Source organism: Parambassis ranga, chromosome 6 (assembly GCF_900634625.1).
Source record: "Parambassis ranga chromosome 6, fParRan2.1, whole genome shotgun sequence".
Lineage (NCBI taxonomy): Eukaryota > Metazoa > Chordata > Actinopteri > Ambassidae > Parambassis > Parambassis ranga.
In genome coordinates, this window is record NC_041027.1 from 8797507 (window position 1) to 8807667 (window position 10161).

At 41.2% G+C, this 10161-nt stretch overlaps 4 protein-coding genes across 5 annotated transcripts; 3 read left to right on the plus strand and 1 right to left on the minus strand.

Annotated features, from left to right (window-relative positions):
- Nucleotides 1-8: 8 nt before the first annotated feature.
- On the minus strand, nucleotides 9-1132 carry LOC114437125 (dynein light chain roadblock-type 2-like). Its single transcript, XM_028407571.1, has 4 exons — nucleotides 1023-1132; nucleotides 717-792; nucleotides 459-626; nucleotides 9-368 (listed from the first exon to the last, which is right to left on the minus strand). The coding sequence occupies exons 1-4, from the start codon at nucleotides 1023-1025 to the stop codon at nucleotides 325-327; spliced, it is 291 nt and encodes a 96-aa protein (XP_028263372.1). The 5' UTR covers nucleotides 1026-1132; the 3' UTR covers nucleotides 9-324.
- psmd7 (proteasome 26S subunit, non-ATPase 7) lies at nucleotides 1097-4193 on the plus strand. Its single transcript, XM_028407568.1, has 8 exons — nucleotides 1097-1257; nucleotides 1643-1734; nucleotides 1942-2034; nucleotides 2124-2221; nucleotides 2311-2391; nucleotides 2505-2596; nucleotides 3109-3307; nucleotides 3579-4193. The coding sequence occupies exons 1-8, from the start codon at nucleotides 1184-1186 to the stop codon at nucleotides 3834-3836; spliced, it is 987 nt and encodes a 328-aa protein (XP_028263369.1). The 5' UTR covers nucleotides 1097-1183; the 3' UTR covers nucleotides 3837-4193.
- Nucleotides 4194-4674: 481 nt separating this feature from the next.
- On the plus strand, nucleotides 4675-8640 carry hprt1l (hypoxanthine phosphoribosyltransferase 1, like). The gene is made up of 9 exons (XM_028407569.1): nucleotides 4675-5082; nucleotides 5390-5496; nucleotides 5872-6055; nucleotides 6267-6332; nucleotides 6419-6436; nucleotides 6634-6716; nucleotides 7365-7411; nucleotides 7848-7924; nucleotides 8068-8640. Exons 1-9 carry the CDS (start codon nucleotides 5065-5067, stop codon nucleotides 8113-8115), a joined length of 648 nt encoding a protein of 215 aa, XP_028263370.1. The 5' UTR covers nucleotides 4675-5064; the 3' UTR covers nucleotides 8116-8640.
- Nucleotides 8641-8869: 229 nt separating this feature from the next.
- nudt7 (nudix (nucleoside diphosphate linked moiety X)-type motif 7) lies at nucleotides 8870-10110 on the plus strand. 2 transcript variants are annotated; one of them, XM_028407537.1, is made up of 4 exons: nucleotides 8870-8970; nucleotides 9109-9272; nucleotides 9377-9535; nucleotides 9622-10110. In XM_028407537.1, exons 2-4 carry the CDS (start codon nucleotides 9117-9119, stop codon nucleotides 9973-9975), a joined length of 669 nt encoding a protein of 222 aa, XP_028263338.1. In that variant the 5' UTR covers nucleotides 8870-8970; nucleotides 9109-9116; the 3' UTR covers nucleotides 9976-10110. The 2 variants fall into 2 exon arrangements, with proteins under 2 accessions (XP_028263338.1, XP_028263339.1); XM_028407538.1 differs by lacking the exon at nucleotides 8870-8970 and having other exon boundaries at nucleotides 8986-9272.
- The last annotated feature ends 51 nt before the right edge of the window (nucleotides 10111-10161 follow it).

A 10161-nucleotide genomic window follows, 5' to 3' on the forward strand; every position in this document is an offset into this window, starting at 1 on the left:
ACAATGAATTATTTATTAACCTTTATTGCTGTATATTTGAATGAAAATTTACATTAAAATATTTGTAAAATGTCCTTTACCTTCTTATTGTTGTTTATCTTACTACACCTTCACAAATGCATTCAAGTTTCCTGTTGAATTTGTCATTCATTTGGATATTAGCACAGTGAGCATACTACAGCAGCTTTATATTAATACAAAGAGGAATGATAAGCTAAAACAAACACTGGGTCAGGTAGATTAACTTTAAATTACTCAGTACATGGGTTTTCTCCACAAGAAGCACAGTGAGACAAAGATGACTCTCATGAAAATGTCTGGCAGCTATTCACATGGGTTCTGGATGACTATCAGAAGACAGTTGCTGTCTGCAGAGAGATAAAAGAGAGGACGATGAGACAAAAAGGAGGTTACAGCTGTTAGGACAGATCATTACATGTATGGCAACAATAATTCACCTATTGAAACCATGATCTCATGTTTCTTGGAGCGAATGCGGAGGAAGGTCAGCTCATTCTGAGGGTCAATATCTCTGACTGTGTTTTTAGCCATTGTGGAGAGTTCACGAAGAAGTCCTGCATACTGAACAGTGGTGGAGTTATCTAAAGTTGTTCTGATGGGAATACCTTTTAAAATAAAACAATAACATCCAGAGTATAAAAACTGTATATAAAGACAACCTTCCTTTGTACGACAATGATTTTAAGTGTACTTACCATCTGCATCTAAAACTATTGTTCCAATCACACCCTTATGGGCTTCAATCCTCTTCAGTGTTTCCTCAACTTCAGCCTGTCGGACCAAAAAAACAGTTTTTAATCACACAGTTTTCAGAAAGAGATAAAAAGGAATCCACAGTATGGCCGATTTGTACTGAATTAGCAACAACATGATAGAAATTAGCAAACACTGCTGAAAAGTAACAGACACTCGTTGATGAAATTTCGATGATGCCTTTTTCAGATGATTATAATTTGGAAAAAAAACTAAAATATAGATTATTTATGGTGCTAGAATCCTACCATTTTACCAGCAAAGCAGCTCTCTGCAGTTACTTTTCCGTCACCTCTCCGCGTATATCTGTTGTCAAGGGAAACGGAAGCGACGTCACGCTGGGGCGGAAGTGCAGCATTGTCATCATTGTGTGGAGGTGGGCTGTGTGCTGTTTAGCTTCCCTGTAAAAATGCCGGAGTTAGCGGTGGAAAATGTGGTCGTTCACCCCCTTGTGTTGCTCAGCGTGGTTGATCATTTCAACAGGTCAGTACGTGTATAAGTTAAATTTAGTCTTTATACAATGTTTGTAGATGAATTAAACAGAAACCCAACGCTGCTGCTATGCTAAGCTAATGTTAGCCCTGCTGAGTCAGAGCCTGTTAGCCCGTTAGCTCTCTCAAAATTTTTACCGAATTAAAGTATGAAATGATTAAATGACTTAAAATGTGTGCTTGATTTGGTATTATACTCGTTACAATACACGCACAGGCAGTGCGAGTGTGTGAACTCCATGGTGACTAGGTCATTGATGCTAGCTTAGCTTACAACCAAGCTAGCGACGCGGTGTATGTTTATGAGACATAGTGTTAATAGTTTTCACAAAATGAATAAAGAACTGACAACATAATTTTGTTATGTACTTTTACAGGATAGGGAAAGTTGGAAATCAGAAGCGAGTGGTTGGCGTCCTTCTGGGATCATGGCAGAAAAAGGTTCTTGACGTCTCTAATAGCTTTGCAGGTGAGTGACATGGTGAAAAACATCGTTCATAGTTAGTAGACTACTGAAAGCGCACACATGAACCACAGTGGACATAAAACAAACTAGTTGTAACCTAGAACTTATGTCACCAAGTTGTGTACAGTTGATAAAATAATTAAATGTGTAATATAGGCTTTTATTATGAAGTTGTGGCTAATACGTTTTGTCTTCATGCTAATGTTTCAGTGCCATTTGATGAGGATGACAGAGATGACTCTGTGTGGTTCTTGGATCATGACTACTTGGAGAACATGTATGGCATGTTCAAGAAAGTTAATGGTAAGGCGGTACCTTTGTCTACACTTATTTTATAATGCTGTGTCATTCTGATTTAATCTTTCGCAATAACCTTCATTCCTGTTTTTCAGCAAGAGAAAGGATAGTTGGATGGTACCACACAGGGCCCAAGTTACACAAAAATGATATTGCCATCAATGAGCTCATCAAGCAGTACTGTACCAATTCAGTATGTAATGTTTGGTTTCCACATCAATTCTCACCAGATTTATTCTGAGGATGAATAACTGAAACGTATACTTGTCTTTATCCTACCAGGTTTTAGTTATTATAGATGTGAAGCCCAAAGATCTTGGTCTGCCCACAGAAGCATACATCTCTGTGGAGGAAATCCATGATGTAAGTCATAAAAAAACAAGGCCAAGAGAAGTGTTGTGTTTTGCGATGTAGCTGTTGGATTACAGTTTTCATTAAGATCAGATATTTTTATATGGACATGTTTTCTTTTGTAGGACGGCACTCCCACATCAAAGACATTTGAGCATGTCACCAGTGAGATTGGAGCTGAAGAAGCAGAGGAAGTGGGAGTGGAGCACTTGCTAAGGTACTAAGAAAACCTTTGACTCCGACACTACAATATTTAGTTATGGTTTTATTTTATTTTTTTTTTAATGATTATTTGAGTACTCGGATCACGCGTAAATGTAATAGTTTCCCCATACATACGGCTGCAGCTAATAGCTACTTCACTAGTGGACTTTGGACCGCTGCTTTGTCATTGCTTCAGTCTGCGACCGCCTCCATGACCAGTGTGTGTGTCCGACCTGCAAATGGCTTGCCTGGGTTTTGAACCCAGAAAACGCTGATAATCCCGCTGCGCCATGAGACAATCATTCTCGATGACATCACTAACGAGTCTTCAAATACTAAATTAGTTGTCGATGCGTTTTGCCCTCGAATATTATTCGAGTACTCGGATAATCGCTGCAGCCCTATTGAAAAGAAATAGTTTGCTTCCTAATTGCTGACAATCAGAAATCCTCCACGCATGCCAGCTTTTTGAACAAACCAACAAATATACACATGCTCATCTGATCTTCTGCTTCCTGACCACAGGGACATCAAGGATACCACGGTGGGCACTCTGTCACAACGCATCACCAACCAGGTTCATGGCCTGAAGGGACTTAACTCAAAGCTGTTGGACATTCGCTCTTACCTAGAGAGGGTGGTGGCAGGCAAACTTCCCATCAACCACCAAATCATCTACCAGCTGCAGGATGTGTTCAACCTTCTGCCAGATGTAAATCTACTGGTAAGTTGTGTATGTTTGTACATTTATTGTGATCCATCCAAATTGGGGTCTTCTTTTTTCTTTTAACGTAAAGTGTTTTATGCAGAGGTGTTTTATATGCCACAAGAAAGTCAAGCTCAGACTAATTAAAAAAGCAGTTCCTCTTTAACCTCTGTGTCAGCTGCAGCTTTTTCTTTCATCCACTAGAGGGCAAACTCTAAATGAGGTTTTATTATGTATCCTGTTACTATGCGACTTCATGTGTTACTAAACTTCATGGGTTATGTTGCAGGACTTCACTAAAGCCTTCTACCTAAAGACCAACGACCAGATGCTGGTAGTCTACCTGGCCTCGCTCATTCGCTCTGTGGTGGCCTTGCACAACCTGATCAACAACAAGATTTCCAACCGAGATGCAGAAAAGAAGGAAGGACAGGAAAAGGAGGAAGGCAAGAAAGAGAAGAAAGACGAGAAAGAGAAAAAAGACGAGAAAGACAAGGACAAGGAGAAGGCAGATGGTGCCAAAAAAGATGAGAAGAAGAAAAAATGAGTGTTCTTCTTCTGTGGTCTTTTCTCAAGTCACATCTGGATGGTGTTCTACTTTTCTGCCCACAGTCCCAGCTCTGTATGTGGATCTGGGGCTAAAAGTAGGACTTTATATGGGGAATGGTGTCATTTGAGATTTGGCCTCATGGTCACAAACGGCACTCAAAAAAGACTATTATCTTATACAGATGATAATGTTTGCTCTTCTGTGTTCTGAACTGTGAGAACATGTTTTGGCTGTTTTCATAGTTGCCATGGCCCGGTGTTGTACAGCACAGCAGTTCTGCTTTTTTGTAAGATGGAGAAAAAATGTTTTTGTTTCTGTATTACTCATTAAATTGGGATCATATTAACATAAAAATGTTTGATTCTTGCTGTCAATTATAGCAACGACAAAAATAGAAGTGAAAAGCATTTCATATAAACGATTTAGAAAAAAGTTGGTCAGGTAAAATGCGGCCTCTTTTGAAGAAAAAAAACTGATCTTTTTTCAGGCACTAAGTTTAGGAAGCTGTAAATAACGAAGTTTAGGCAATCGACTAACATTCTAGAGGTGTTTACCCATCAGAGTAGGCAAATATAAACTAGATGTAAAAACACATTATCACAATTTTTCCAAGAATATATCTAATTCTTCTGGTATATAAAAGACAAAGGCCAGTGTCTTGTAATGTAGTTAAAGACCCTGCAGCCATTTGTTGTCTGGTTAAATGACTTTACCCTCACATATGTAAATACACGCATCTTGCAGACATGGCTTCTTAAAAAGTCACTTCAGAGCTCAGACGCAGCGTAAGCGCGCGTGCGTGCGTGCGCGCACACGCAGTGCCCTGAGTGAGGAGGATCTTTCACCCGTTATATTTTTAAAACTGCGTCATCTGCAGCTTCTTCCCCGTGCTCGCCGTGCGTCGCCTCCGCTACTAAAACACAGTAGCTGTAGTAGCGCATTTAAGCTCAGGTTGTGTCGGACAAATCAGATTATTGCGAAGGTAAACTGGATTCTGACGTAACGGACTTAAACCCCGCCAGAGGAGCGTCGCGTGTGCTGCTCAAGCTCGCGGCCAGGAGCAGTTGCTGAAGAGGAGAGGCGCTCGTGCAACCGTCTCCTGTCAACAAACCTCCTCCCCCTCTTCCTCCCCCTCATCCTCTTCCTCCTCCCCCCAGGACAAGAGCATGACTCCTCAGACATTTCTCTGCGGCTAATCGGAACGGACGAACCGCCGCCGGCTGACATGGCTACGTATCTGCAGGTGAGGCTGCCGCGCGGTGTCCTCGCGTCGGGCAGGTTGGTTTGTCATAACTTGTCCACTTCTCAGGGCGTGGTTGTCCGCCGCGCGCCGTGCATCTGTTTTGATAGAAAGCAGGTGGCACGAGCTTTTCGGTGTCAGTGTTTGATAGTTTTGATGCCGGCGCGCGGGTGAACAGGTGGTTGAGAAGCTCAGTGTTGCCAGGGGCGCGAGAGGAGAGAGCGCGGCTTCACTTCGCGTCTTTGGCGCACGTCATGTCAGTGCCAAATATAATTTGCAGAGTGATGTCTTCTTCTTCTTCCTTCTCAAGATCGCTGACGATGAGAAGGGCCACGAGCTGGACCTGTTCTGTGTCCCCAGACATTATGAGAACGATTTGGACAAGGTGATCATCCCCCATGGACTCATCATGGACAGGTGAACCAATCAACCTGCATCATCGTTCACAGCAGACATCTTGACATGTCACAGCAGACAAAGCACAGGTGTATAATGAGGGCTGCTATCTATCTATCTGTCTGTCTGGGGGAGGCTCTGCAGTTTGGTTTTGCTGGGACTATAAAAGGAACTGATTCATGCTTTAATGGCAAATCCAAAAAAAAAAGCTGCCCACATCCAAGAGTGCATCTGAGTAAGATTTTGGAGGGAGGGTGCATTGCAGAGAAATGCATGGTGAGCAATTATGTGTAAGTGCTATAAGATGCCAAGAATCTGTCTGCTGTTGTTAAGAACCACACTGCATTCACCACAGCACTACAATTTATTAATTGTGTCCCTCTGTCTTTGATCCAGGACAGAGCGTCTGGCCCGTGACATCATCAGGGACATGGGAGAACACCATATCGTAGCCCTGTGTGTGCTAAAAGGGGGCTACAAATTTTTTGCAGACCTCCTGGACTACATCAAAGCGCTGAACCAGAACAGTGATAAATCAGTCCCTCTGACAGTGGATTTCATTAGAGTGAAGAGCTACTGTGTAAGCTGCCTTCCTCATTTCATTTCCAGGAACCACTTTGTGCTGATTTGAAGTGTGTGTGAAACAAGAGCCGGCAAAAATACAAATGATGACAATCTTGTTAAAATAATAATGGGCCAGTGCGATGCAAGAGGTTCACTGCAGTACACAGCAATTTAGGGAATGTGGTGAAGGTTTTTTTGTGTGATTTTAATGTGTCTTTCTCTGCTAGAATGATAAGTCAACCAACAGTGTCAAAGTCATAGGAGGAGATGAGTTGTCCAATCTCTCAGGCAAGGTCAGTCTTCTGCTGTTTGACTCAGATTATGGCTAAATATATATTTCTTTCATTAATTTTTTTTCCCCTGGACTTTTCCCCTGCAGAATGTTTTGATTGTTGAGGTAAGAGCATAGTATTTATCACATATAGTTCCATTACTGCCAACAGCCTTCTCATTTATTTGCATTTGATTTGTTTGGTAAAATTCCCTGAAGGCTGAGATTGATTTGTTTGTTTATATTTTTAACATTATCATCAGTCATTGTCGCTGTTTGTTTATAACATAAAACTTCTTATGCTTTCATGCACTGCTCCCAAGGATATAGTGGAGACTGGAAGGACGATGCAGACGCTACTTTCCCTGCTGAATGACTGTCATCCAAAGATGGTTAAAGTTGTAAGGTAGGCCCTGTCACATGGAGCCTATACTGCAGGAAGCTGAATTATAGTCCTCCATGATAACAGGCTGGTATGTCTTCAGAGAGAGTGCATCTAGCAGACCTCTTAGCTAATGGATGCTATCCTTTAGAGATGTAATGTGACAGAGGGAGGGAGCAGCTTAAGAGTTAATCTGTGGCGCTGTGGATGTAGAAGCCATTCCTCTGATGTATTCCTGATAGCAGGTTAAAACAGGAAATGTGCTGAAATGAACATGCCTTTTCTGACAGTTGCTAGTATGAGCTGTTAGATTTTTTTTTTTTTACAAGTAGCGTCATGTCTGTAGCTTAAATATTGAGAAAGTAATAATTTTACACAAGCTAATAAAATAGAAGTCTGGACTTGAAGGGATAGCTTTCTCAGTTTTCACATAAAAAACATCTTTGTTTATGGATATCAATATCTACTATCAAGAGAAAAAAAATATTTATTGGTAAACTGCTATCTGTTTTATATGTGTAAAACAAAAGAGACTCTCTTAAATTGTAAATAGGCATTTGCAAGGATTAAAACCTGTGTTTCCGAGAGTTATGTTGACAGCAGGTCTTGTCTCTGACGTGTTCGTTTCCCTTTTGTTTCATGGTTGTTGTATTTTCTCCTTTGTCATTCCAGCCTTCTGGTGAAGAGAACCCCGAGGAGTTCAGGGTACAGGCCAGACTGTGAGCACCTCTTTACTGACTTTACATGAAGATATGATATCTGTCTATGTTTGTCTGGTTCTTTGAGGGTTTGGTGAAGCAGGATTAACATTCATTTGAGAGGAATCTACTCCACAAATTTAGCCAAAGCAGACACTTATGTTCTGCTAATGCATGCCTGATAACCCCCCCCCCCCCCACTCACACTGTGTCTAGTTATGTAATGCTTTTAGGTTTGAGTTGGATAATCTCATTAAGATCGTCCCTGAAGGACAGCTGTTACTGTAAGCATTTTGACTTCCCACTGCAGAGCGCTGACAACTTAAGTACAACCACAGCAGAGAGAGGGGAAAGAGCAGTGTTTACTGTAGTAAGATTCTGCTCCTCGGTTTTTAAAAGTGGATGTATTTATAACTTTATATAACTTTCCCTGGTGCTGTCTATATATTTATTTCAGATATTGGCTTTGAGGTACCAGATGCCTTTCTGGTTGGCTACGCTTTGGACTACAACGAATACTTCAGAGATCTCAGTGTGAGTGTTTTTGCAGTTGGAACACTCCCCATGTAATCTAATCATTGTGTTTTACCTGCTTGCTATTGTTTTCATTGGTTTCTCAGTAATGACTACAGCCAGTTACAATATAAACATAAACTCCGTCTTGTGTGTTTTCACAGCATATCTGTATACTGAATGATCAAGCCAAGGAGAAGTACAAAGTGTGAGCAGGGAGGATGACTGAAAGACTGACTAGGACCACTGTGATGACCCTCCTTAGCTTTGCTGTGTTTGGATTCTTATTTATTTTTCTACATGGAAATCCACAGAAAGTGACCTGTGGGTTGTACTTTTCAAGAAGAACATTTTGTTTCCCCCTCCTATATAAGTGGGATTAATGATGTACATTATTAATAATTTGGTTGTTAAATATTTAACTTTATTAGTTTATTTATGTGTTTAGCTGCCAACTATAGTTTTCCAATGGACATAAGGTACAGAATGTCATTAATTTGCTCGAGCTTGAATCATGTCTCAGGTTGTATGTGGTTGGTATGTGTGTAGGCTTAGTGAGTTGTCAGGCAGGTGTCAGAAGACTTAAGTTTGTATGTTTCTATTCAGATTTATACTTCGGATTTATCCTCTCATTATGCCATAAAAGTAACATGTTATGTTTTGTATGTATTATTTAATACACAATGTTTTCATCGTGGGCCGGTTTACAGCAATACAAACCCCTTTGAAACATCGAATCCCTCTTCTTTTTCTGATGCACGCTTCCTGTTTGTCCAGCAGAGGGAGTAACGTTAGCGTCTAATTAAAAATATAACACCTGTGCAGTAAGCCCATAGCGGGGCTTCCAGTTTAAACGAATGACCCTGTGGGGTCCCACTTGCGACAATAGATCGTATATAAAGGCCATTGTGACACATTATTTTAAGGCAAAGAAAACCGTCGAAATCTATGCTAACTTGCTAACTGTGGCTGAAGCGGAAGCTCGTCGCACAATATGACGTCATATTTGGGCGTTTGTTTTCATTTAGCGTATGCGGAAGTTTCAAAGTATTTGTTTTAATTACCGGGTAAGTGTTGTGGGAAATAATTGCAAACCAATTTATACATAACTACTTAAGGTGAAGTCGGACTTTAAATCAAGATTTGAACTTTGCATAATATGCACACATGGGTATAGCTGTGTACTCTCCTGTCTCTGCTTCCAGCAACTACGATGAATATAAAGGATGAAACGATAGCCACGTTAAAGCACTTTGACATTGGTAAAAAGTTCTCATATCTATCGGTAATACCGAAAGCGTCCGTGCTGATCCCGCTGTGTGTAAAGGATGGGGAGCTTTACACTTTGATGACCCTACGCTCTAACGAGGCAAGTTTAATTGTCAATTGTTTTGGATATCAATCCATACTAGTATACGATACTATCTGTATCTGAGGTTCTGCCCCTTTGTAAACCGGTTTATGTCTTTGTAGCTGAGGACCAGCGCCGGTGAGGTGTGTTTCCCGGGTGGAAAGAGAGACCTCAATGACCGAGACGATGTGGACACGGCCCTTAGAGAAGCAGAGGAGGAGATTGGTCTACCACCTGCTGATGTTCAGGTGGTCTGCACACTATTCCCAGTCATCAGTAAGGTAGGACACAGAAATGTTGCTCTTTTGGAGTGTCAGTTTGTGTAGGTGCATCTCTTTGTGACTGGTCCATTTTTTTCCCTCAACAGAGTGGTTTGTTGGTGACTCCAGTTGTTGGCTTCATTGAGGAGTCTTTCTGTCCCAATCCAAACCCAGCTGAGGTCAGTGCTGTGTTCACAGTCCCTCTGGACTTCTTCACTAGTGAGAAGGACCACTATGCGGCCCACGGTGCTGCTGGCATGATGGGGTTCCTGCACTCTTTTAACTTTGTGGACCCTGATTCAGGAACACTGTATCACATATGGGGACTGACAGCCTTGTTGGCCATACTGGTGGCCGCCCTTGCTCTCAGAAAAAAACCAGAGTTTGATGTTGGTTTTGATTCGGAGGATCCTCTATCTTTCTTCCAACAGATTCTACATCAGAGAATCAGTAAACTATGACCAGCCATCCTGCTCCCCCTTGTTATACATTTGTGCCAAGATGAAATACCTTTAGCCATTTGTTATAACTGCTGTGTAATAACTTGTCTGTGCAACATTTGTGTGAAAAGATTAATATAATACACTTTAACATGCTTTTAGTGTTTAATTTTTTTATAGCCTAAGAAAAATAAAACACATCAACAC

Excerpts from the sequence above, each read along its gene's own strand:
- LOC114437125 (XM_028407571.1), bottom strand. Across the intron at positions 627-716 it reads AATAGTTTTAGATGCAGATG|GTATTCCCATCAGAACAACT; the intron begins GTAAGTACACTT and ends TTATTTTAAAAG. Across the intron at positions 369-458 it reads TGAGATCATGGTTTCAATAG|ACAGCAACTGTCTTCTGATA; the intron begins GTGAATTATTGT and ends ATCTCTCTGCAG.
- psmd7 (XM_028407568.1), top strand. The coding sequence starts at position 1,184 with ATGCCGGAGTTAGCGGTGGAAAATGTGGTCGTTCACCCCCTTGTGTTG. Across the intron at positions 1,735-1,941 it reads CGTCTCTAATAGCTTTGCAG|TGCCATTTGATGAGGATGAC; the intron begins GTGAGTGACATG and ends CTAATGTTTCAG. Across the intron at positions 2,597-3,108 it reads GGAGTGGAGCACTTGCTAAG|GGACATCAAGGATACCACGG; the intron begins GTACTAAGAAAA and ends TCCTGACCACAG.
- hprt1l (XM_028407569.1), top strand. Across the intron at positions 6,056-6,266 it reads TTAGAGTGAAGAGCTACTGT|AATGATAAGTCAACCAACAG; the intron begins GTAAGCTGCCTT and ends TTTCTCTGCTAG. Across the intron at positions 7,412-7,847 it reads TTCAGGGTACAGGCCAGACT|ATATTGGCTTTGAGGTACCA; the intron begins GTGAGCACCTCT and ends TATTTATTTCAG.
- nudt7 (XM_028407537.1), top strand. The coding sequence starts at position 9,117 with ATGAATATAAAGGATGAAACGATAGCCACGTTAAAGCACTTTGACATT. Across the intron at positions 9,273-9,376 it reads TGACCCTACGCTCTAACGAG|CTGAGGACCAGCGCCGGTGA; the intron begins GCAAGTTTAATT and ends ATGTCTTTGTAG. Across the intron at positions 9,536-9,621 it reads TATTCCCAGTCATCAGTAAG|AGTGGTTTGTTGGTGACTCC; the intron begins GTAGGACACAGA and ends TTCCCTCAACAG.